At 37.9% G+C, this 26,396-nt stretch overlaps 2 protein-coding genes across 3 annotated transcripts; both read right to left on the bottom strand.

Annotated features, from left to right (window-relative positions):
* Nucleotides 1-469: 469 nt before the first annotated feature.
* Nucleotides 470-15,364, bottom strand: gas6 (growth arrest-specific 6). The gene is made up of 15 exons (XM_087793961.1): nucleotides 15,211-15,364; nucleotides 14,893-15,053; nucleotides 12,715-12,739; nucleotides 12,571-12,633; nucleotides 9,814-9,936; nucleotides 8,372-8,491; nucleotides 7,667-7,789; nucleotides 6,663-6,784; nucleotides 5,764-5,882; nucleotides 4,818-5,007; nucleotides 4,588-4,752; nucleotides 4,355-4,523; nucleotides 4,149-4,288; nucleotides 3,291-3,486; nucleotides 470-2,293 (listed from the first exon to the last, which is right to left on the bottom strand). The coding sequence occupies exons 1-15, from the start codon at nucleotides 15,287-15,289 to the stop codon at nucleotides 2,142-2,144; spliced, it is 1,947 nt and encodes a 648-aa protein (XP_087650087.1). The 5' UTR covers nucleotides 15,290-15,364; the 3' UTR covers nucleotides 470-2,141.
* Nucleotides 15,365-17,408: 2,044 nt separating this feature from the next.
* Nucleotides 17,409-26,141, bottom strand: pros1 (protein S). 2 transcript variants are annotated; one of them, XM_087793962.1, is made up of 15 exons: nucleotides 25,983-26,141; nucleotides 25,549-25,706; nucleotides 24,625-24,649; nucleotides 24,469-24,546; nucleotides 24,281-24,403; nucleotides 24,080-24,205; nucleotides 22,991-23,119; nucleotides 22,673-22,913; nucleotides 20,720-20,906; nucleotides 20,481-20,645; nucleotides 20,245-20,413; nucleotides 18,914-19,050; nucleotides 18,564-18,792; nucleotides 18,026-18,231; nucleotides 17,409-17,914 (listed from the first exon to the last, which is right to left on the bottom strand). In XM_087793962.1, the coding sequence occupies exons 1-14, from the start codon at nucleotides 26,041-26,043 to the stop codon at nucleotides 18,026-18,028; spliced, it is 2,034 nt and encodes a 677-aa protein (XP_087650088.1). In that variant the 5' UTR covers nucleotides 26,044-26,141; the 3' UTR covers nucleotides 17,409-17,914. The 2 variants fall into 2 exon arrangements, with proteins under 2 accessions (XP_087650088.1, XP_087650089.1); XM_087793963.1 differs by lacking the exons at nucleotides 17,409-17,914; nucleotides 18,026-18,231; nucleotides 18,564-18,792 and having other exon boundaries at nucleotides 18,917-19,050; nucleotides 20,241-20,413.
* Nucleotides 26,142-26,396: the final 255 nt, after the last annotated feature.

The raw sequence follows: 26,396 nt of genomic DNA on the forward strand, positions 1-26,396 counted from the left end.
ACCAAACTTTAAAAAAGGTTGAACCAAAAAAGGTTGATTAATCCAGAAACTCCCTTCATAGTTCCACCTGAAGGGCTTCTCAGTGTCGTGTTAGGATCCTCCATCACTGCTGTACAAACATGTGTCGTCTTGAAATAAAAGTGTTGCCTGTTGAACATCTCACACCTTTACGCTCCATTGTGTCGCACAACTGCTTTTATTTCAGCTTTTAAATACCATTTTTTCACTCATGGAAGATCAAACTCAAGAAGGCATACATTGAAAACAATCCTTGCAGTTTATAATAAAAACACAAATAACAAAAATCAGAAACATCACACATGAAACACTGGAGCCCTTTTTTTTTTTTTCTTTTTAAATCACGCTCCTCATACATTCTGTTTTGGAAACTAAATCTGAAAAACTCAGCACCTATAATGTTGGAATAAAAAATAAAAAAAAGTTTGATTCTCCATCGTCAGGATGAGAATTTCCAACTAAAATGTACAGATAAATGAGAAAAAGGTAGTGTTTGTTTACTCTATAAAGCCTTACAGTCAATATTTACATGTTCAGTATTTTTACAACGTCACTCAGTAGCTTGTACGATTGTTGCAGTGCGATTGTTGCGGTAGAGAGAAGCTCCTCCCACATCCCGGTGATGATCACCAGCCGTGAGCTGGTTGTTTTGGGGCAGCAGTAGATACGAGCGAAAGTATATATGGTTTTTGGTGTTTGTGGGAGTTTACTGGGTGTGATCTTGAAACTTAAAACTCAGGAAGCACCGGAGCTGAAGCAGTTTGTTGCATTCACCACAGAGCAAGAAGAAATGTCACGCAACACAACCAAGCTTTGTAGTCGATCTGGACAAAAAATGTGTTTTTCGTACAATTTAATGAAAAGTGGATTTAGTTTTTAATGTATTTATAGATCATTCTACATTAAAAAGATGCGGAATTAAGATGATTTGAATCTTTAAATATACTTTAAAACTGTAGACATGGAAGATAATAAAAATAATTACAATTTTTTGAATCATATTTCAATATAAGATGTCAGGTGAATGCAACATTCTGCTCGACTACAGTGTTTGAACAGTAACATCTGTTTGAGTTTAATATAAAAGGAAGATTTGTGTCGTTATTACTCAACAACAAAAAAGTTGCTTCAATCTAAAAATCTTCAATGAAAGAAAAAGTATTAAAGAGTCAAAAGAATCCATTTCTATCCAAAGATATATGATCTTCAGACAAAAAAGGGAAAAAAGCTCCACTATATTTTTTGCATTCAATCAATCAATCAATCAAAAAATATATTTTTTGCACTCAATCAAAAAATATATTTTTCTTTTCATTCAATCATAAAATATATATATATTGTTTTGCATTCAATCAAAAATAAATACATATACTTTTTCTTTTTTTTTAAATCAAAGAAAAAAAAAACACTCCGCCTAAAAAACTTTAAACAGTGTTTTTGTATTGAAAGTTTTCAATTGTATTTGTATTGAAGCAATATTTTGGAATTAACTGATAGATGCATATACTAAGAAAAAAAAAAATAATTAAAAATCTTTCATTTCATTTCTTTCTTTTTGGATTGAAGTAAAAAACATAATTTGATTGAGAAATAAAGACACAAATATTTCCTTTGCTAGCTGTACTGTAGAATGGTGGAGTGAAGTGTTGGGTTGTTGTTCTCAGGAGGCACATGGTTGTTCAATAAGGTCGCAGGTGGAGGTGAAGGTGCCGGACATACGTCCAGCTCCACCTGCGACAATGTGCAAGGTTTCTGACTCGACCGTGTTTCTACAGGACATGTCCAGCCCGTCCTCAAGCCCCTCCCCCCCTTTATTTAACCTTTGAATCTATGTGTTTTTCAAGTGTTTTCTGGGGACTCATCTGGCCTCGGGGCTCCATGGCAGTTCTGAGGCAACATGGCACAGCACTCATCACAGAGCGGGGGGTTCTATTGACGGACTACGGTTCTGGGCGACGGTCGAGGCCGAGTTCTGCTAAGAAAAAGCAGAGAAATCACAGTAAGAGACGATAAGAGGCTCCGTCTCTGAACCTGTTTTTGTTTTTTACTCCCCAATTAAATAACAACCGCCACTGAAATAAATAGGAATCCTCAACTTTTGCCTTTGTTTCTCTTTTGGCAGGTCATTGGTGCGAGTCCAGCAGGGGGCAGGAGTGAGAGCGGATGTCGTTGTGCTTCTGGACGGCCCGGTCCAAGTCCAGTGACCGGCCGTTAACTCTGACCTCCATGCAGCCGCCGTAGGGCGCCGACACCACGGTGGAGACCAGAGAGACGTCTGAGGACGACAACAACAGGACGAGCAAATGAGGTCGCGAGTTAAACGCTTCAGAGCTCTCGCTGTAAACAGCGGCGCGTCGATGGAAAGAACGTCAGTGTTTTTACTCGACGTCATGTTTGTGCAGGAAACTCTGTGTTTATTCGTCTTCAAACACGTGATAAGAGTAGGAAGTATTTCACTACAAATACTTAATAGTGTTGTTTAAATGTTGAGTAAATGTTTTTTTTAATGTCGTTTTGTTTTTTAAGCTTTTTCTTTTTTTGGTTATTGCAGTCAAAAATTCGAATAACATTTTTTTTTTTTTTATGCTGAGAGTTGATGTTCCAATGTTAAAAAGAATGTTATAAATTCCATATTTTCTTTATTTCTAGCCTTTAAAATTCAATATAATCTGGTGGAACTTTTATACCAACATTTCTAAATTTAAAAAAAAGGAATTTATATAATAAAGAAATATTTAATTTAGAAAATGTTATCTTGAATTATAAAAACCTGTATTTTTTTTATTAAATTATCGAAAAAATTAATAATGCTTAAAAAATAAATGTTTTTTTTATCCTTTTTTAATTTCTTTTTTTAAATAATCAAATTACAAAAAAACTAATATTTTGTAAATAAATTAAATTAAATGATTCAATTTTTTAAAGTTGTATTGACATTTTAATTCTAATTGTTTAAAAATATTTTTAGATTTTTTTTAAAATTTAATATAAAAATGATGGTAAAATTGTGCCAATAGATAATATTGAAAACAAATTCAATCGTTTAAATAAAAATAAAATCATTTAGGAAAACAATAATTTCACCTTTCAATATACAAATAATTTAATTCAATTATTAAAAAATAATAATTCAAAGGTTAAAGGAAGAACAACATTTTTATGTTAACACTTAAAATGTTAAGTTCAAAACATTCAATATTTTCAAAATAAAAGTCCGTCAGCAATCGTATGAGAAAACAGGTTTGTCTTCATCTCCAGACACATGTCCTCACCTGGCAGGCCTCCTATGTAGGTGCTGGACTCCAGCGTGAGGTCCACCTCGGCGTCCTGGCTGTGACCCGGCTCACCGTCCACCAGCAGCCGAGTCTGGTTCCCGGATATCGTGACCTGGACCTCATGACTCCTGCCGTCGCAGAAAGGAGCCGGAGCGCTGGCGACGATGACATCAGCGGCTGAAACCAGAATGAACTGGAACACAAGAGGCAGCGTTTAGTGTTGAAGTGACACCAGAATATTCACTGCTTGAATTTAACATTTCAAATGTTGAATCCATTAATTGTTTATTATAACTTTGTTTTTTAAGAATTGAAATACTTTTGAATACTTTAAATATTGAAAGGTTTTAATTTGCGTTTATTGAATTTATTTATATGTATATTCAAAAGTTGTATTGAATAATTAAATGTAGCTTTTTCATTTAAAAAATAAATAAATAAGTAAATAATTGGAATATTTATGAATCTTTTCTTTTTTCCACGTTTTTCTTTACAAGTTTGATATTTTTTAACTTGAGTAATTTAAAAATAAAATATAATACATTTCTAAATGTAATATTTTTTCATTTTTAACCTTTTAAATTAAATTCAACATTTGTATATCGCATTTAAAAGGCTTGAATTAAAAAGAAAAGATAATGTTTTTTTTCAATAATCAAACTACAATATTAGAAAAAAAATGTAGAAATTCAAAATAAAAAAATTGATTGAATTGTTTAAAATAATGAATAATAATGATTCAACCTCAACATTAAAAATAATAATGTTATGCTTTAAAAAAAACAGTGAAACTCAACAATTCAATATTCTGCTGGCACTGATGTACTTCCATAGAGGGGGGGGTGCAACACTCACATCCCTCCACTCGTCCGTCACGGGGTTGTAGTCGGCCAGAGCGATGGACAGAGCGACCGTGTCCTGGTGAACCAGCGCAAACAGAACTCCGATGGCAGACGTGGGCCGCAGGGTCAGCTGGACGCTCAGGTTCTGAGGCTCTGGATCGTCACAGAAACACGTTCACACGCCTGACACTCGCGCCTCGCGGCGCTGCTGGAACGTACCGTAGCTCAGGTTGAAGAGAGCGAAGCCGGCGCTCGGGAAATACGCTCCAGGGTCTTCGGCGCTGAAACACTGCAGGTTCTCGTTGGACTTGATGGTTTCCTGGATGGATCCGTCTTCTCCCGTCAACCAGCGCCATTCCTTCATGCAGCCGTCCAGACGAGGGTTCACCTGCTCGCCACAGGATACTTTCAAACCCCGGCTCCTCCTCCTGGACTCTCTCACCTGCACTCACCTGGTTCACGAGGCCGTCCTCCTTGAAAGGAACTCCTCCCACAGTGAGGTTGAGCTCGTGCATCCCCTTCTTCAGCGTGAACAGATCCCCGTTGACGGCGATCTTCATGATGGCCTCTCGGTCGATCTTGATCACCAGGCTCCGCCCCTGCTCCTCCACCGAGATCTGCTCACAACAAACCCTCTCGTTTCACTTCCTGCTCCAGACAGGAAGAGGCTTCACAGTCTGACCTTTCGCCACTGTCCATCGTTGACCAGCGGCCCGCTGTTGGTCACCCTGCTGACGGTGCCGTACTTGAGCTGCAGCTCCAGCCTCCCATGATGCATTGCGAGGACGATCCAGGAGCTGTTTAAATGGCCGCCAGCGAAGAAGATGACGCCCTCGGGGTCGTACGTGCGGAAGTCAAACTCTGCCGAGAACCTGCAGGAAAACACAACACATGTTTTTTTTAAATAAATAATAAATGTGTAATAAGTAAATGATATTTAACAAAAACTTTCTCTATTGTACCATTTTCTCCAGAAAGATGTGTTTCAGTTATTATTGTTAAACAGAACAATAAGAATGTTTTAGTTCCATCTTTTTCAACAAAAATAATTAAGTTAAAAATCTAAAAAGACTTAAAACAAAAAACAAGGAATGGTAATTTTCACGATTATAATTATTAATTAGAATTAGAATAAATGTAAACCAAGGATTATAATAATAATAATAATAATAATAATAATAATAAAAATAGATTGGAAAAAAAAGTAAAATATTGAAAGCAAAACCTTAACAACCTCATGTTTCTAGAGGAAAAAAGCACCAGTATTACATTGATAGTACTATAGAATGACTCTAAATGATCGGTTGTGAAATGTACTCATCAAGACGGAAATATCTGCGTAATAAACTAAAAAGATAGACTTTTTTTTTTTTTATATATATCATTTTTGTAGCACATAGTCACTGATGATCTTTTATATTGTGTCATTTAAAGTGTAAAGTGTTTTTGTCTCTATATAACCATAAAAAAGGATTTAAACTAAGCAAACAGGCTGAGGAAGGCATGTTTTAAAACAGTTGTTAGAGCAATTTAAAGAATATATACATTCATACATACTTCAGTGTTTTTACTCTTGTTCATAAACCTTGGATCAACACGTTCATGGTCGTATGAAACACTTTCCTCACCCAGTTTGAATCCGTCGTCGAAACCGCAGCCGCACGACTGGAACGCCGCTGAACATCCGGCCGAGGTAGAGCGAGCGAGAGTTTCTCCTCAAGGACGGTGACATACACGAAGTTATAGGCTGTAGGAGGACAAAAATAAATATAAATTACAGTTTGAAGACACAAACACCTTCAGTATATTTATATTGGTGCAGAGATTATGAAATTGTTTCATTACTGGTTAATAGTATCAAGTATGGACTTTATATATATATATATATATATATATATATATATATATATATATAACAATTCTTGAATATACTATTGATTCTTTTTTTATTTAATTATTCCTTTTAAAATTCAATTAAATAGTTTATATAATGTTCTTTTTTTGTTTTTACATGAGAGTTTTATAATCATAATCTAATAATTCAAAAATACATTTTCTAAATTCATTATCTTTTTATTCTAAGCAATTTAAATTCAGTATAAAAGTGTTGTTATGATAGTGTCCAATTCTTTTTACGTTGAATTTGAAAGGCTACGAACGAGAAAATATTCGGGTTTTTTTCAATTATTGGAATTAATAAATCAAATTCTATGCGTTTAAATTTCAATATATAAATTATTGAAGAAAAAACACATTTTAATATAGAAACAAATTAATTATTCAAACAATAAATGCTTTAATAAATAACAACATTGCAATTTTAAAAAAAGAAGTACATTTCAAGACATTCAACCATTTACTATACTGATGGTGCAGATATACTTTCATTAAAAAAAAAACATACTCATAGTATCAACACCATGTTCCAGAATTTCCCTTTTGTTTTCCCAGATGTGGACGTTAAAGAACACGATCCGCGTGCGAGACCCAAACTAAGATGAAACGGATTCAAAGGGTAGTATTTCACCTTACAGCTCCTCAGGTCCTGGCTCAGCTTCAAACCCTTACGGCCGTCGCAAAAACAGCGGAAACTCCCCGGAGTGTTCAGACACTCGCCGGCGCACACGCCTGCCTCGCACTCGTTTACATCTGGAACGACAGAAATCATTTGAAGAAAGCTGTAGGATGAAAGTGAAAGTTACGAGGAAGGTTAGCGAGAGTTTAAAGGGGGGATTTTTTTTTTCTTCTCACAAGATTTTAAAAAAAAAACGACCTCTTCTGTCAACGCAGGAAACAAACACTTACACATGCTTGATGATTACAGAGCGTACAGCCGTACATGGCGATGAGATCGGCTTTTATAAACAAACCTTCCTGAGAAACCAGAAGTTAAGAAATTCTGAATTCCCGGAAAAGGGGTTTCGAGGACAAACTGACATCAATCTTCAACTGAACTGTTGCTGTATGTTGACCCCGACGCTCATATTCTTTATAATGAGAGATGCCTTTGTATGAATAAACAATTTCACTTTTCACGGTTTTGGCGCCATTTCAAAATGTTGAAACTATGATTTTTTTTATTTATTAAAATGTTTTTTTTTTTTTTTAAGCATTCTTTTTTTGGTTATTGCATTCAAATATTTGAATATTACATTTTTTGTTAACGCAGAGAGTTAGTGGATATTACGATTCTAAAGATAACTGTTCTTAATTCTATATTTTTGATTTGGAACTTTTATACCAACATTTCTAAATTAAAAATTAATTAATTAATATAGAAATTAGAAAATGTCATCCTGAATTATTATTTATTCAATCATTTAAAAAAAGAATTAATGCTAATAAATTAATTTTAAAAAATAAGTTCATTTTATAAAATAAAACTTTCTTTTATTTTTAGATTTTTTTAATTATTAATATTTGAATTTCAAAACTTTATTTCATAAATCACATAAACTTTCTACACTCAAGTTACCTTAAACCGGATTTAAACCGTCCTTAAATGTCAACAGTTCAAAGTGTGTTATTCACCCAAACAGCTCCTGGTCAGGTTGTCGTAGACGTAGCCGTCGTCACACAGACAGTCGTAGCTTCCTTCATTATTCTGACACACCGCCGATCCACACACATCTGGGTCTTCACACTCGTCCACATCTGAAAAGAGATACACGTATGTTCTTGATTTTTAACATACATTTGAAAAATGCTCAACACATGCTACACGTCTGCAGGTTCTCACGCTGACGCACAAGAAAACATTCACGTGGAGGAAACACGCAGCTACTGACAGGAAGTTATCGTCCAGCAAAATGTTTACATGAAACGCAAATAAAAAGGAGAGATCATCACTCAAGATCCCCATCAAGAACAAACGTTTACCAGCGAGTGTTTATCTTTGTGAAGACATTCTAGCAAACAGCGAAACGAGCAGAGTCAAAACATATGATGATGAACTGAGGTTGTGTATTAGTTAATATACACAGAAATACATAACATTGAGATATTAAAATGCTTTATATATCGGCTTTAAATGCATGTTTTTGAGCGACAAGAGGATAAATCGGAGGGAAAAGTTTGGGAAAATGAATCATACAGTGACGTTAAAATGTGTGAACATATAACGCATTATATTTAATTTAATTGATGATACATTTTCCATCTTCTTTAATCAATTGTACGATTGGTCCAACATTAATTCCTCCAGTGCTCGCTATGTTTTTCCGTATCATTCCGTACCTTTACAAGACTTTCTTCCGACCAGCATGTATCCATGGTGACAGGAGCAACGGTAACTGCCCATCGTGTTGTTGCACTCATGGTCACACCCTCCATTGGTCTTGCTGCACTCATCCACATCTGCAAATGAAAATAAAGTTCCTCCACATGAATACAAGACATGAAGTAAATACAGAGGGGAAAAAGAAGAAAATATGACGATATGTAGTGTGACTGCAGGAGCCGAGGGAAGTTAATGAAGGTGAAAAGAAAAGTGGCAGATGAGTCATGGGAAATGTGCGGCTGACACGTGTCCGTGTGTCTACATCTTGTCACTTTTTCCACTTTCTGCTCATAAAACTCCTCGTTTAGAATGAGGCCATAAATGAAGTTCTGAGGGTTTTAGCTTCAGCTGAAGAACATCTATATTTTCAAAACACAATTTTAAAAAACTCCAGCTTCAGATGAGCAGCATTCGATCACAGTCACTTTCTACATGAATGACTGCTTATAATTTTAATTGAATATGTCTTTAACTTAACTCAACTTAAACCTCAGGACTCATGTGCATGATCCTAAATAAAAATACATAATAACTGTATCTTAGAGATCAGTGTTGAAGTGAACGTTCAATGCAAACTTCATTTCACGTTAATTTCATGACGTTGAACAGCAAGTCTTACACCACAGCTTCAGCATTTAACAGGCGGTTTTCCCAACAAGTGGAGATTATAAATGTCGACAGTTAATCCTAAACTTTCCAAGAAGGGAAGAATTTTCTAGAAAGAAAAAAAACAACTAAGTTTGCTAAATTTAGATTCCATTGAAAAACAACCGATCCAAGAAATACAGTAGACGTCAGACTTATGTTGCATTGTCTGTAGTTCATTTTTGTTTTTGTTTTCAGTTACATCATTCAACTAAAGACTACATTTAAAAATATACACTTGGCTCATTGAGTTTAAAGATATAAAGGGTGTCCATAAAGTATTGTTATAATTTTGAAAAAAATATTATAGATAATCTTAACTAGATTTATTATACGTTTCGTAATAATTTATAACATATTTTTTTTATAATTTTAAAAGAGACTTTATGAACGTCCTGTACTTTCTTTGAAGAATGTTCCATTCCAAGTTATTTGGGAGTTGACATATTACCGTCTGCCAGGAGCATTTCTGACTTCTTATCTTGACATGAACTGATAAGGTTTTTAGAAGAGAAACCATTAAAAAAATGCAATAAACATAATAGTTTCTCATGAAACTGTAGGATTAATAAATAGTATTATAGTGTTATTTTATATAATATTTGTGTATGTGTGCGTTTGTTGTACTGGCATCTAATTTCAGCAACAACAATGCCGTGTTTGAAAATGATATTTTTGATCGTGACGCAAAAGCTGTAGATGACAACCTGAGTGACTCTGCAAAAAAAAAAAACCCGTCAGCGTTGGTCTTTACCTCGATCACAGTGGGCTCCCGTCCAGCCGGTGAAACAGTGGCACAGAAACTCTCCCTTTTTGTCTTCGCAGCGCACCGTGCCTTTGGGGAAACAGGGCGAAGGAGAACACTGGTCTGGAATGTCTAAAAGTGGGAGAAAGCACAGGAGGGTGGGGAGGCGAGGAGAGAAGGGATGTTACTGCTGCGAGGACGTCCACTGTGAGCACGTGGCGCTTGAATTCTGATACTAGACAGAGGAAGGTCATCGCTTCATATCAATATAAATAGACTCGTGCTGGCTAAGCTGCAGAGATGCCCTACTTCTGTCATCCATGCCCTCTGGGTCATGAGAGAGTTTGACCAGTAAAAGCAACACATAACATCCATGAGTTGTTGTTCTACATACTAAACTTCAATACTCTTGATAGAGCCGTCCACGGAAAAAAAAACAATCTTCTTTCTTACATCACAACATTCTTTCAACTCGCTTCTTCTCAGACTTCAAGCTGGACTTGTCTGGACTTGTTCTCCGGAGTTCACCGAAAGTGGAAGGTGAAGAAAAAAAAAACGTTCTTTGTTTTGTCATAGTTTCATTTCAACATCGGCGATACGATCACGAGCGAGCAGACGTATCGTCTTGAGAGACTGAGATTATTCTGCTCTTTAAGAACTTTGATCAGGAGATGTCTGAGGTACGACAAGTATTAACTGATCTAACGAGTAAAAATAGTGTTTTCTAGAACAGCTTCCAGCCCTGAAATTGACTTTCATATCTGGCGTATTTCTATTTTAATGTTTAAATGAATACTTGATTTGCCAACCAGTGTGGAACAATAGCCATTAACTTCAATAGTTTTCTTCTTCTTTTCACCACATACCACCATTTCTAGTATAAAATCTCTCCAAAACTTCTAAGCCTGACAGCTTTTCTTCATATGAGCTGCTCTTCGGGTGTTTACTTATTTTTGTCCTTTTGGAGACTTTATCCATTTCTTCTTCTTCTTCCCCTCCACCGGATGGTTTGCTCGAATCAAAGTAGAATAATAATCATGTTGATAAAGTGATCTATGAATAGTTTAGTTAAAGATGGGATAAGAACCAGATTATCGATGCCACAAATTCAACAGAGACTCACATAAACAGTCAAACTAAGGTTGAAGGAAAGGGGATTAAATGGGTATTTGATACCCTTGGACAGAGTTTGGTATTTGGCCAGCGACCCGGAGTGCTTAAGGGTTTTGTTGACTCTGATTGATACCCCAGATCTAAGACCTACAACACAGCACCTGTTAGCACAATTGTCGTTTATAGATTCTCCCCTTTTCCTTATTTTAAACCAGAAATATTCTTATTAGGATCTTATTTTAAGAGTCTACTGACAGAGGCAACGTATCTTAACATTTATTGTCAACTTATTTGAAGATCATCTCTTCTATCACCCTCATCTGCCGCCCTGACTGCACTCTCCTCTCCGACTTCCTTTGTTCTCCATCTTTTATATGGGCAACACCAAGATGTCCAGTGGTCAGTATCACAAGTTTTGCAACAATATAACCCAATAGCGATTCTCAACTTTATGACCGATGTGGGTATCAAAAGGACGAAGCTTCATGAACGAGTTTCCTTATTTCAGACTCCAATAGATCTCTGCTCTCTTACTCTTTGTTTTGAACAGCTATTTTAATGAAATCCCATCATTAAAAACTAAGAGCGCCATCTACTGACCTCCTTAAAATTAGAACCTTGTTTCATCCCTAGCAAAAGATGGTCACTGTTGCTCTGACCAACCGTTAAACTTTTCTAACAGGGTGGTTTAAGATTAAGTTTGAAAAGTTCAGAGGTAAAACAGAAAGTTAAAAGCAAGGGGTCTGACACTTGCTGCCCGTGGGCCAATTGTGGCCGGTGACATGATCATTTGTGGCCCTCCAATTATTGTCCAAGTTGAGTGAAGGTAGAGATATGGAATTTTATCTTCTTTTTTTTTTTGCTTTGAATATATATTTAAGATGTTATGGATTTATATTATAAAATAAAACGAAAATTGGACAAAAATGGCACCGATTTTTTGTTGAAATCACGCAGAAATCCAATAAAGAGTTAAACAATAAAATATAAATCAAATTTGTCAAAAGAAAAACTTCAGAATGTTTGAGTTTGGGACCCCTGGATTTGAAGGGTAAAAGAAGCTGATGGTCCAAGATGGTTTTGACATGATTAATATACGGAAACGAACGGAAGAAAAGGTGATGAGATTAAATAGAAAAGGGGAAGGGAGGCAAATCTGCTGATGGAGAGCAGTAAAGAGGCTGAGATGGTGGGAGAGGAGGATCCAACAATGAGATGATGAGCCGAAAGAGAAACGCTGTCGCTGAGTCATCTCCCCCCCCCCCCTCCTCACTGGCCTCCTCCTGCTCAGCCAATGGCAGAGATGCCGGTTGGACCTCGCGTCTGTCGTACCCTGATGCAGCAGAAAAACCCTCCACTCCATGCTCTCACACGTCACAGTCAAGTCCACGTCACTCACCCCCCCCCCAGTGCTGATGGAGCGTGCTCACAAAGATGCTGGTGCAATGACCCAGAGACGGAGAGTGACGGTAAAAAAGGGGTGTGTCACGCCTTCACCAGTGTGTGCAGAGAGTTGGAGACTGAATTATAAAACTGAAACAATGCAGCAGCAGAGTTCTCCGGATGCTGCAGTGCAGCCTTAAAGCAATATCCACTTTCCTCGCTCTAGCGCGAGGGTGAAGGATGAAAAGTAGGAAAAATAAATTCACTTACTGTGAACACATGTCACCAGATCCTGTTTCTGCTTTTCAGATTCACCAAACCTTTTCAAACAAGCTACAAAATATAAATCAGAATGTTAACATCGGCGCATATTAGGAAATAATTTATGTTTCATTTAGAGGTAAATAAACTTACCCAAGTACTTTGGATAAAAGTAGTCCTGAATCAGAGAGAAGAGATAAAAAGTCAAGTGTTATTACATGATGTCAGCGAGAGGCTAATGAATCCATTGTGATTCACTAGAATGAGTCTGATCAAGTGGGTGCAGCTCTTTGCCAGGGGCTTCTTAAAAATTCCCTGCATAGTTCTTGACAGTTGCAGCATCGCTCCCACCTCCAGGCTGCAGTGCTCTGGATGGAGACCAAAGGGTTGTGAAGTTGGCCCAATTTCTACATCCCTAAATAATAGTTTGATTTAAAAAAATAATAAAACAGTTAGTGCTGAGGTCACTACAGTCAAATTAGGGTGGATTTCAGAGATCATTTTAATATGTTCAGGATAAATGAAGGAATGATTTGAGGAGTGAAACTAATCTTTTTTCGCATGCATTTCCAACACGTGTGTTGCTATAAACGCTATCATGTTTCCACCATCCTTCTCTCTGCAGAGCTGCAGTGGTAAAAAACTGCCCAGTCAGAGATATGCACATGAAGAATAACTAATGCAGCTTTTGTTGAGCAGCACTTCTGTCTATTGAAGAGAAAACATCAGCTTGATTTTTTTTTTCTTTCTTAATCACCTGACTCCAACCTTTCCCCCTGGATACAGATCAGCGTCATCTTAATCCGGCCTTCAGTCTATGTCTCTCCCTGCCAGGCTAATCTCAACAAGTAATCCCTGAGTCATGGATTGCCTCATTCAAACTCTCTCCGGGTCTATAGAAGAACACCTCAAGAGAAAATATCATAGGAGGTTCATCCTTTGAAATAACATCTAATATTAATGATTGTCCTTCTTTAACACCTTAGAAGACTTAATAGATCCATTGTTACAGATTAATATTATTTAATTATTTATTCAGTACTTTCTGATCTGATTTAGAGTTTATTAATAATCAAGTTAATTTTTTGCAACAAAGGTTAAACTCATTCACATGGTTTAAAGGTTAAACCAGAGGCTCACTTTACAGACTTAATCTTCACTGGGATGGATCTTGTTCATTGGCAACTGAAATCAAAGGGCAAACTTGTTCAGATTAGTGATGCAACCTGCAGTTGTGTGTTGAGTGAATAACAGTAAGTAAGTAAGTCAGTAAAGGTTATTTGTAAAGCGCCTTTACTTGCACCATTTAAACCCATAAAAAAAATAAGAATAAGGTCAAATCTCAGAATAACCTGTCTTGGAATTCACGTGCGATGACGGCGTATGATGAACACAGGAGAACCAGGACGCTCATGGAATACACACTTTTGTTTTTCTCCTTACGAAAAAGGCAGGTTTGTGCAGATTTACTCACATTGAGTCACTTGCTGTCATAACGAAAATCCTCAAACGTTCCCAAAAGTGACAAGATAATGTGTGTTGACAACGATCAGCACTTATTAGAGCGTTAACATCAACAGTCCAGACTCTGAGTCATCACACATTTACCGTCATCGGCGTTACATGGAGTAGAAATATAAGCCATCGCTGAGCTTCATTTATCCAAAATGATGTTCTTGACAAGACCAGACCAGATCGTATATATATATAATCAAATATCAGCCTATATTTATAACACTGTGGCATAAATACTTACTTTCTATTTTGTTTTCTTATCATATTAAGTCCCCCAACAACAATCACTATTTATAATATTCCTTCCCCTGAATTCACTGGTAGAATAGTTACTTAAAGTTTGATAAACTTCGTTTGTAAAACTAATAATTGCGCAGTAGCCATTGAGCAAGAAAGTGAGTCAATCGTGAGATGAAAACAATATTAAAAGTAGTGTCGGACAGGTTTGTGGAAAACGGTGTTGACACATATTCTATCTAGTTTAGCTCCTTGTTTGTGTTCACGTTCAGTCTTTTAAAGTTTCCAAAGTTTTTTTTACTGAACATCTCAACCACTGTGAACACGAGAGGTTCCTACGCCAGAAGAAAGTTTTCTTGTTCACGGTTTAACAGATATACTTAGGTCTGTCCCGTGGTGTATGTCTGATCAACCTTAAACTATTTAAAAAAACATTTTAAAAAGCATTCCTACTATTGGATAGTGGTTTCACATTTACTTTCATCTTGATCTGATTTAAAATAAAACAGCCATTATTCTAAAAGCATGCTTTCCCTCAAAAAGATCATTGAAAGGGGGGGGTGCAGATAGGAAACTCACGGTCTCGGGGTCGTTCTCGAAGACCTCCCTGGCCTCCTCCTTGCTGCACTTCTCCTCCACGCACTCCCTCTCCAAGTGTCCTTGCTTGGTCTCCTCGAACACTTGGTTGGCTCTCCTGGTTCTCCTCAGGAACTGGTTCGCCTCTCGCGGCGACAACGAGACTGCAAAAGAAAAAATAAATAAATAAATAAATAAATAACCCTATTTATTTATTCATTTATTTATTTGGTAACGACAGCTCGCCACGATATATATATATATATAAATACACAAAGGTGACAGTTAGCCGGTTAGCTTAGCATGTGATTGTTTACTTACTGCCGTGGGTCCAGTGCACCGCCAGCAGGGTCAGCAGCGCTGCCCGCAGCAGAAGCTTCTTCGTCGGGGTCTCACGCATTCTTTCCCCACCGGCTGCGGAACAAACTTTATCCGACCTCCTCTTGTCGTGTCGTGTACCCCCCTCCACCCCTCACCCCTTGCTCTCTCACCCCCTGAAGTTAAGCTAACACTGCAGGTATATCCAGGTACTTCTTCAAATCGATGTTCCGAGCATTTTTTCCACACCGTTAACTCGTCCCCATGACGGTCCTCATGACCCAGAACCCGCTTCTCTTTCTCTCCCTCCTTCTCTCTCCTTCTCTCTCTCTCTCTTCACCTCCTGCAGTGTTCGTCCTTTCCCAGCCGGGCAAGAGTGCGCACAACTGGGGCTGCAGTGAGAGTCGCTCCCTGGAGTTGGTTCTGGTGCAAAGATCGTCTCCTCGTCTCTCTCTCTCTCCTCCAGATATGTTCGTGAATTAAAAAAATAATTAAAATGTAATTTCTTTTTTTGTAGAAGATTCCCGTGCAATTTCAGACTGGACAGTGGGCGTAACTTTGGGGGCTATTTGAAGGTTTTTTTTAATGTCTCCGCCCACAGTGTGGGGCCTCTTGTGGGGGGTCCATCCCCGCCCCCTCACACGCTTTTCTGTTTTTCAAAAAAAGCTCTTTTTAATTGGCTGACAGCTGGGAGAGACTTGTGAAACTTTCTGTCTGCCTTGACGGATTTATCGCTGAAAACAAAATAGTTGTGGTTTTGATCCCAACAGACCCCCCCCCCCCCTCCTTATCTACCCCAGTCCCACAATAACATTAGTGTAAGTTTGTTTTGAATTCTTAAAATGCATTTTTTAAATATCATTGCAGTCATATATTTAGTATTTTTGGAAACATGTGTGTTATTGTCAGTGTTATCTTGATCTTTAAAGTTTATATTTTATTGAGTATTGTTTTGATAGTTTAAGCGCTTTGTGACCCTGGTCTGGAAAAGCGCTATACAAATATAATTGACTTACTTACATAGTTAATGTTAACATGTTTGTTTTTTTCCAATTGTTTTGTTCTTGAGTTCTAATGTCCGTTCTTTCTACACTGTGTAACAGTGATTCCTTTTTTATTTCCTGTACACGTGAAGAAATATGACAAATAAAACTGATTTAATTCAACACTTTCCATTTATTGTCTCAAGCAGATGAGCTGGAATAGACATTGCTATCATTAAAATTACCACCTTTAAACCTTTTTAAGATTTGAATCTGTAAAGTAGGAATAAAGACAATATACCATAGAAGTGCTTCATTTAGTAATTCATTCAGACTAGTACCACCATGTGGCCCTTGGCCTTTGTATACCTGGCCCTAATGAGCTCAGAGTAAAACGAGTGTTAAAAAAATACAATTATAAATATGACCTCCTCGATACCTCCTCGAAAGTTGATCTTTTGGCAAATATTCTTCCGTCACTTGAAAATATAAATCTTCATCAAAGGGTATTTTTTACGTCATATCTGCATGTTTTTTTTAAGCTCCTTCCAATTATTTTGAGAATTTAAGGATAAAAAGTAATAAGTAAATAAACCTATGTATGTTCAAATATCACTTCTGTTGTATATTCATAACATTGTTGCATAAATACACTTAATATCTTTTTGTTTGGCATCATATTAAATCTGTTTTTTTGGCCTGGTGTACCCCCGACACAGTAACTAGTAGATAGTTTAATATAATGAAATGTAATAGAGAAGTATTTACACTGAATGCTATAGTGACAGATTAGCTAGTTCATAACAGTGTTAGCTGCAGCCATTCAGAGTTGTAATCTACCACCATGTAACACATTTTTAAAATCTTACATTAAATGCCAAATCTATAATTTCCAATATTGACTGACAGTTTGATAACCGAGTATACGTTATGACAGGAAAACATGAAATAAACGGATGGCATCTGGTCCGTTAACTTGAAGTAAAGTTGAATTCATCTGCTCTATGAAATATAACAGCTGGTTCTTGAAAAAAGGATGACATTAATAACAATGAGTGTTTTTTTTTTTTTATAGGTCATTTGTCTGGCATTGTACTAAAGCCGACCTTGCCTAGATTTTATATACATCAGAATAATTCTTGTTATGTGAGCCTTTAAAACCTAAGCTGTAATTTGACATGGTCTTTAGTGACAATAAATAAAGTCAGATCAACAACATGTCAATATGCATTTTTATTAAAGCACAACGTCACTATACAACGGCTATATTAGGTAATTATTGGCTCATCTTATTTACAAGGTGCATTCAGCAGTCAAAGTTCTGAATTAGACAAAAAAAATCAATGCTAAATCCAGGAAAAACAGTGCTTGTCAGTATCCATGTGTATATAAACACCATCTGGAATATTTTTATTCCATTCCAAGTCAGTGTCCCCAGATATTACTCTACTGGAATTAAAGACAGTCATCACATTCACATGGTTCTACAAGACCGGTGGTCTCGAGTACTGGTCCAAAACAGCCGCTTGTTTTTTTTTCTTCTTTTTCTTAAAAACATCTGCTTCTTAGGTCATGTTATGATTACTCGGGCTCAGCTGTTTTCAGTGTTTCTTGGAAATCCTATCATTTCTAATTGTTGCTACGACTAGATCATCCAACCGGTTTCCCAAAAGTTCACTTGCATGGCAGCTTTCGTCACAGATCACAGTAATTGGTCCCAGGACCTCAGAAAGAAATAACACTTAATGAAAAAAAAAAACTAGGTCAAATACATTTCAAAACTAAGACTCAGTTTCCTCGCTCAGCAGTGTGACAGGAAGACGTTAAGTTAGTACCTAATGTGAAGTGTAGTCAAGGTGGCTCTGCTCGTGAGCGACACTCGGGTACGTCTCCGAGGCGGACGCCGGAGGACAAGAGTGGGATTTGATGCTGTCGTGTTTGCTCAGGGCCTCGTCGAAATCCAGCGGTCGACCGTTGACGGCGATGTCCATGCAGCCGTGGTAGAACGCCGTCACCGGGGAAGCGGAGAATGGAATGTGTTCTGAGAGATAAAAGGAAGAAAAAAAGGTCAAGAAAAAGAGAGTTACAGTGACCTTGACCTTAGCGTGTACAATCACAAGCATCAGTTTTTAAAACACGATTAAATCCTTTTTATTATTGTCGTAAAATTGGACGTTGAACATTTTTTCCGCTCTAGAAAACCACAAGACTTTTTTTAATTGATAAATTGAAAAGGTGTAGATGCTTGAATCTAATGAAACTTTGTGAGAATAATGATGACATTTTAAAAATAAACAAGGCAGATAACTTAAATAAAACGTGAATTTTAACACTATAAATCCCTTTATTAAAATGTTTATTATCTGTACCAACCTGGTATTCCTCCAATGTATGTGGTGACAGGTTCCTGCATTATTGAATTAAGGCGCTGTAGCGCCCCCTGCAGGACACCGGGCTCCATGTAGGTGACTGTAGACGCATTGGCTGAAATTTGGATTTCACTTGATGTTACATTCAGCTGCACCGAGAGGCTTTCTGGGTAGCACAGCATCAACGAGTCCAACGTTGCCACGGGAACGCCGTTCATGAAAACCTTTAAAATCTGTCGTAAAAAAAGGTTAAACAATGAGATCAGTGTGTACTTTGACTACTGTGTGCGACAGTGTTCTCGACCACAGCTCAAATCCTTGACATCCGAAGAATATAGGAATGAATGTACATACAGCGTCTTGCTCTCCTTTGGTCTCCACGGCGACCGACAAAGGGACAGTGTTGTGGTGAACCAGGGCAAAGATAACCCCGGTGCTGCTGGACGGACGAATGTTCATCCTCACGTCCACATTCCAGCTCTGTGAGTCACCTTTTCATGCACGAGACATGTCAGTGGATTCACAGGTTTAAGGGGAAGATGCGCAAACATATAAAAATACTAGAAAACTTGCATTTCCAGAAGAAAATGCAGTGTATTTTACTAGTATTCAAAGATAAAATGTGTGGAAACAGTTGAAATGAACTGGAAAATGTTGCAAAGAAGAAAAGGAAGGAGAAAAATTTATAGTAAAAGTAATAGAATTTGTAGTAGAAGTAGAATAAGTAGTAGTGGTGGGAGAAGCAGAAGCAGAAGTAGTAGAATTAGAAGTAGTATTAGTAGAAGTAGTAGTGGGAGTAGAAGAAGTAGTAGAATTAGCAGTATAATTAGTAGTATAATTAGGAGCATTAGTAATATAAGTATAAGTAGTAGAAGCAGTAGTAGAATTAGTAATATAAGTATAAGTAGTAGAAGCAGTAGTAGAATTAGTAGTATAAGTAGGAGAATTAGTAATATAAGTATAAGTAGTAGAAGCAGTAGTAGAATTAGTATTAAAACCATAGATAATCGTTTCAGTCCGACGAGGATTGAGGACAGAACTAGAATCAATAGTAGAAATAGTAGAAAAAGTAGAAGTATAAGTTGTAGTAGAATTAGTAGTATAATTATAATTTAAAAAAGCAGTAGTCGAATTTGTAGCAGAATGAGTATTACAAGTATAAGTATAAGTAGTAAAAGCCATAGAAGAATCCTTAGCAGAATTATTAGTGGAAGTAGTAGTATAAATAGAATAAGTGGTAGGAGTAGAAGAAGTAGTAGAAGAGTTAGAAGTTAAAGTATAAATAAAAGCAGTAGTATAATTAGTAGTATAATTAGAAGTATAAGTAGTATTATTAGTAGTAGGAAGTAGACAGATGTGAGTGGATGAAATTACCTGATAGTCAAAGTGGAAGGAGTTAAAACATGAGTCTTCACGAGTTGAAGATTTTTCTCATTCAAGTGAATAGAGGAAAACGGATAGACAAAGTGGAATAAAAGAAAGAGTTGAAGAGATAAAAGAAAGCTAGAACAGAGCCCGCATTTGGTGCCGAATTGATAAAAGTTCGAATGGTTCAATTCGGAGGAGAGGAAATACGGTACAACATTTAGGTGGGAAGAGAAGAAGCATGCACACAATTACAGATGTAAGAAACATGGAACTTATCAACCCTTATTGGTATAAAATGTACAACTTAACTTACTCACGGTAGTCAATGTTGAAGCTCGCCAGACCAGCGCCCGAGAAGAAGGATCCTCGTTCAACGTGGACAAAACAGTGAATGCTCTTCCTCACTTGGATGACCCTTCTGACCCCGGACGCCCCTTGATTCATCAGATTCCAGCCCCGGATGCAGCCGTCCAGCCGTGGGTTGATCTGATGACCACACACAGACCATAATGATCACACGCACAAATCGGTGAGTAAGACTTTTGTAACCCACAGGTTTGATGAGATCATTGGTCCTATTGGGGAGGCCAGCGATGAACACTTTGGTCACCAGCGTGCCGTTGACTGACGTGAAGAGGCTCTCCGGGTTGTTGATGCTCATCACCGCCTCCTTGCTGATCTTCACGCTGATGCTGCTCTCCAGCTCGTCCACGGAGATCTGCACACAACAGTCGACACGTCGACCCACAATGCACTACAACGGGAGAACATGGGTCGTCGACGTCTGCTCACCACGTGCCACTGTCCGTCGTTGATGGCCCGGCCGCCGCTGACCACCTTGGACGTGTGCTGGTTTTTGAACTGCACCTCGATGCGGCCCCCCCTCAGGCCCAGCATGAACCACGAGTCCCGCGAGGACTCCGCGTACAGAACCACTCCCTCCGGGTCGAAGGTGCGGAAGTCAAACTCCGCCGCAAACCTGACGGAAACAAAACCGAAAAATACATTTAGAAAAACTGGACCTGTATTCACAGTGAGTAGGGCTTTGTATTAGCAAGAATCTGGAATACGATACTCGTGAATATACTGAGGCGACAATACAATATATTGCGATACTTAAGGAATGATATATTTGTAGTATTGATCGAGTACTTGACGCTGGTGTTGCAGAATTTACAGACCACATGACTCTCTAAGAAGTCATTTACGGTTTAATTGATTTTGAAACCAAAATATCTCCAAACAAGTCTACTGTATCCTCTCGCCCTCAGTCATCGCCGAGACCTCATGAGATTTCATTGTTCCTTAAGTTGCGGAGGACCTGATGCTGCCATCTAGTGGCCTTAAATTTTAATTGCAAAACAAGGATTAACAAACGCTTAAGGTTTTTCAGATGTTTATTTTAAGTATATTATTTTATTTAGTTCTTTTATTTTATAAACACTTAATGCAAATACAAACCAATTACTATTTATCATTTAAAATAGAACTTGAAAGCAAAAAACAAAATAAACACCGTACTGTTGAATATATCAATACAGTATTTAAAAGAAATGTTGCGATGTTTAAGTGGATCAATATTTTCTTAGACTCCTAGCAGTGAGGTTTTCAGTTGACCTCTAACCTTAGGTCTGGATTTGACATGCACATTTGAAACGACTGTAGCTTCACAAAGGTTTATCCCATTTAGAAAATATATTACAAACCATCATTTATGAAAAATTCGAATAATTAAATCAATAAACCAAGCAGTTTCTAAAAGATTTTCAACGAGTGTCAAGTTGTTTAGAGGTCAGTAGGTGGCGCCATCAGTGTAAAATGATGTGATGTTTTATGAGAAAAGTTACAAAGGAAAATAGTGCAGAGATCTAGTGGACTCTGAAAATAATCACACTGCTTCAAGAAGCTTCCCCAGACCATCATTACTAATGAAACCTCATGAAGCAGAGTCATTATTGACAGAGTCCACTAGATGGCGGTCTCTGCACTATTTTCTTTCATTTTAGTAAGTAAGTAAATAAGTAAGTAATTTGTATTTATATAGCGCTTTTCCAGACCAGTTAGTTAACGGTTCTAATGAAACATCACATTACTTTTTAACTGATGGCGCCACCTACTGACCTCTAAACAACATGACACTTTCATGAAGCTTCCCCAGACCATCACTACTGCTAAGACCTACCACACCATCTAAAAACAAAAGCATTACATTTCTTGATTTAAATAAAGAAGTGAAGCTTTTTCCTATTTTTAAAAAAGTTATTACAGTCAGAATAACTGCCAGATTCTGAAAATATAATGGAAAAGGAAAAAGGGCTAAGAACACTTACCTTTAAAACACAAATTCTACAGACGCAATATATACTGTACATATATTTCAATTTTACTAAATTCTACTGGCTTATTTTAATTAATAGATAAGCTAGTTTCATCTTTCTAACAATAACAAAATTATATATATATATATATATATATATATGTTCTGGATTATATCTATGAGTAATAGAAGGAGCATTACTTTATAACTATACCTTATCTTCCCACATTTCACATTCATACTTCTCTATCAAACCATCATCTTGAACCTTAGATCCTCCAAACTTCAGCTTTTCCTGTGTTTAGAAACTTATCTCTGCTGTTGATCTGAATAACTAATCTGATCGTGACTCATACACTTTAGATATCTTACGCTTTCATCAGATCAAATAAATCGAAGAATGAATTAAAGGCAAGATAATCACTCACTTCGTGTTCCCAGGTTGACGGAAGAGCAGGTAAAAGACCGGCTGGCCAGTGAACTGGTCTCCCAGGTACAGCATTTCCGGGTGCGTGAAGTCCTTCAGATCCACGCAGACGGGGATGGCCTCGCAGAACTGATGGTCCTCCGCCAGGCGAAGACCCCGGCGACCGTCGCAGTGACACTCGTAGGCGCCGGCGGTGTTGACGCACGTGCCGTCGCACACGGCGTTCTCGCACTCGTCCACATCTGTGACAGGGGACAGCGGTTCTTAAAAAAGATCTGTTATTTAGGATTATCTCACACATTCCCTGACGGAAGCTCACCGTCACAGGTTTTGGAGGTGTAGTTGTACTTGAAACCCGCAGCACACTCGCACTCAAACATGCCGGGAGTGTTTACACATTTGGCCGGATGTTCACAGATTCCGGGGTACATGCGGCATTCGTCAATGTCTGGATCAATAGATTCAGGACAAAGCAAGTGAGAAAGCAGAAAAAAATACATTATAAATAAATACTTTTGACATTTAATAAACAAAACATATTTGAGTTGGTCTACTCATAAAGAACACAACCAGTTCTGTTCTTTCATCACATTATTGTAACTCGTGGCACATGTTAAATTCAGGCTTTTCACTGCCAGAAGAGAATTAACCGATAAAAGTCGGGCCGTGTTTGTGAAGACTTTGCACCCTGGAAAGGCAAATAAGTTGTCAAAACAGAAGGGATGAGTAATTGTGAAGTCGAATGAAAGAGAAAAAGAAAGTTGAGGCCATTTTTTTTTTTCATTGACAGCTGGTAATATAAGACAGGGGACCCCAAAAACCGTGACTTAAAAACCGTCAAAATCAATTACATAGAGTTTGTGTTTCACTCTTTTTCACTAGTTTCCATGTTTATTTTTCTGTATTTCATGGGTCACACACTAATTATACTTTATAAAATTGATATAATTTTTGTTTTAGCGATTAATACCGACTGTGAGGCGTTTTATTTTTGGAAAAAGATCGTATTTTTCTAAATAAAACACCTTTTAGACAGTAATAATCATAACAGTCATCATAACAATTGATTAATTATATCAATGATTATCCTTTTCTTCGTGTAACAAATGCCTCGGACCCCCCTCGGGGAACGGTATCGGGGGGTTTGGGACCACCGATGTAAGGAAAATCTTAAAGTTCAGAGGTGCAACTCAGCAGGGAGCACAGCTTTAAAAGGAGGAAAGTGTCCAAAATCCATACGACTTCAATGAAAAACAAAATGTCATTCAATGTAGACACATGTTTGCGCAGCTGTAATGCCGCAGCTGCGTGTCCTCCTATAGCTCCCGATGTAACCGGTTCACGTGTACGACCCTCTTCAGACGCTCCTCGAGGGGAAATGTAACACAAAAAAAACTCGACATCTTACCCACGCAGTTGATGGTGTGGAGGGTGTAGTAGCCGGCCTCACACTTGCAGCGGAAAGTACCAGGTAAATTTTCACATTTTTGTTTACATCCGGCCGGAAACTCTGGATCCGAGCACTCGTCGATGTCTGGACAGAAGAGGATACGTTTAATAAAGTGGTCGTCGATGTGGGACGAAGCTTAAATCTAACACAAAGTCTTACCGTGTTCACAGTATTGACCTTTCCACCCTGGTTTACACATGCATGTGAAGGAGCCCTGACCATCCTTGCAGCTCTCTGAACCTTCCTTCTTACACAGGTTCGGCGTACATTGGTTACTGATTTCTGCCCAAAAAAACAAAAAAATTAAAATGTTGTTTAAATGTTCATCACATAAGACAGCCACTCACCCTCAACACACGTCCGCAGCTCGGACGGGATGGACGACTGTGGGTCCTGGTTATTGACGCGATGAGATCCCAGACACACTAAAATAAAGAAGGGGTTCAGACTTGAAATGCTGATTTTTGTAACGTCAACGAGGCTCAAATGTTGATAAAACTCACCGACATATCTTGGGTAGAAGTATTCCTGGAAGTCAAGAAGAAGTTATATGTATAACTCTTAAAATTATAATATTTAACATTTTAAATATGTTTATATAATTGTGACTAGAGAAGCGAATGGAAGCGCAGCAGAAGAAACAGTGGAGATGAGGAAGTTAGAGAAGTTATACAGAGATAGAGGGAGGTGAAGAGTAGAGTGCAGACAGGGTGGTATAGTAGTACTGCTATAATGACACTATATGCAAACTCCTAGTATGCAAGAGTCCACATTTTTATAAATGTATATGGTCCAAAATATGTCCTAACATAAGCTTTAAAAACTGTTGGGAGTCTAATGTATCCTCATGTCCTCAGTCATCGCCGGATTAAAAATGATTATTTTTACACAAACTTTATTGAAATATAAAATAAATTATTATAAAAGACTTATTAGAAAAATAAAATATGATTTGAAAGATTTGTAACATCAATACAGTGCTTTTGGATATTAACTCTCACGAAATAATGTATTTAAGTGTCAATATTTTCTCCCACCCCTAGTATTTAAGAGTACTATTACTAACTAGTACTGGATAGGTGTTTATAGCTCTTGCCGGACCAGATAAGATGACTTGGCGGTTTCAATTTGGCCCCCTGACAATGTTCTATAACTTGCTATTACTTAAAAAAAAAAAAAGTTAATAAATATGTGTATGTTTTCAACCACATTGATTTGTTTGAACAAGAAATTCTAAATAAATTCTTTATTTTACTATCATTCTTTGTATTTTAAATGTGCACCGTGTGTTTAATGTCACATGTATTTATGTTAAATATTTTTTAATTAATCTACTGGAATAATATACTAATACAAAGTGTATTTTCTCATCTCGTTTTTTAACATTTTTTATCCAAATTGTTGTGCCTTTTCTTCTCTAAACTCACGGTCTCCGGTCGGTTCTCAAAGATCTCTCTGGCCTCCTCTTTGTTGCACAGCTCCTCGATGCACTCCCTCTCCAGGTTCCCCTCCTTGGTCTCCTCCAGCATAGAGTTGGCTCGCCTGTGTCTCCTGAGGAACTGGGACGCCGAGCTCTGGCTCAGAACTGATGCACAAGCAAAAAAAAAGAACAGTCAGTGAACATGAAGCTTAAAACTAAACATCACGTGACGTTGAAACGTCAAAACAACATGGTACAAATCCCTGCAGGGGATTGAAGTCATCAAGTTAGTTTAGTTTAGTTTAGTTGAATTTGGCCCTGAAAAAAAAGTGGGTCATTGCGAAACTGCCTCAAGTTATTGTTGAAGGTAAAAAAGCAAACACTTGTTAAACCAGGTCAAACATCAGGGTTTTTGGATTCGAGGACCGGATCAGGACTCACAGCGATCCGCCTCGCACACAGTCAGCAGGACCAGGAGGGCAGTCACCGGGCTCCTCAACATGCTGCTGCCCGCTAGATCCAACTCAGAGGCTCCTTGGGGGGGAAGAAAAAAAAAACAGCGGAGTGGAGGAAAGACTTCCCGAAAGTGCTCTCGGTAGATCGGGGGAGAAAAGAGGGGGAGCAGGTCCCGGGGGAGGAGGGAGCGGGGCCTATGGATGGAAGAGGGAGGGAGCAGAGAGCTGCAGGTTTGTTTGACTTTACTGACAAAATAAAGAACTTTATGTCAATTCAAAGCAGGGCCGGGGCAAGAGGGGGCCTGGCCCCCTTAAATAAATGTTGTGCCCCCTCAAACCAGGGCCGGGTCTAGGCAGGGGCAAGATGGGGCCTGGCACAATGCCCCCTCAAGATTTGTGG

This window comes from Callionymus lyra, chromosome 6 (assembly GCF_982586985.1).
Source record: "Callionymus lyra chromosome 6, fCalLyr1.hap1.1, whole genome shotgun sequence".
In the NCBI taxonomy this organism is placed as follows: domain Eukaryota; kingdom Metazoa; phylum Chordata; class Actinopteri; order Syngnathiformes; family Callionymidae; genus Callionymus; species Callionymus lyra.

Bases quoted from the DNA above. Each gene is read 5' to 3' on its own strand.
- gas6 (XM_087793961.1), bottom strand. From the start codon at position 15,289: ATGCGTGAGACCCCGACGAAGAAGCTTCTGCTGCGGGCAGCGCTGCTG. The intron at 6,785-7,666 runs GTGAATAACACA...CTGTCGTTCCAG, and splicing joins CCTGACCAGGAGCTGTTTGG to ATGTAAACGAGTGCGAGGCA. The intron at 4,524-4,587 runs GTGAGTGCAGGT...TGTGGCGAGCAG, and splicing joins AGGACGGCCTCGTGAACCAG to GTGAACCCTCGTCTGGACGG.
- pros1 (XM_087793962.1), bottom strand. From the start codon at position 26,043: ATGTTGAGGAGCCCGGTGACTGCCCTCCTGGTCCTGCTGACTGTGTGC. The intron at 24,404-24,468 runs GTGAGTGGCTGT...TTTTTTGGGCAG, and splicing joins GCTGCGGACGTGTGTTGAGG to AAATCAGTAACCAATGTACG. The intron at 20,907-22,672 runs GTGAGTGATTAT...TGTTTCCGTCAG, and splicing joins CGTCAACCTGGGAACACGAA to GTTTGCGGCGGAGTTTGACT.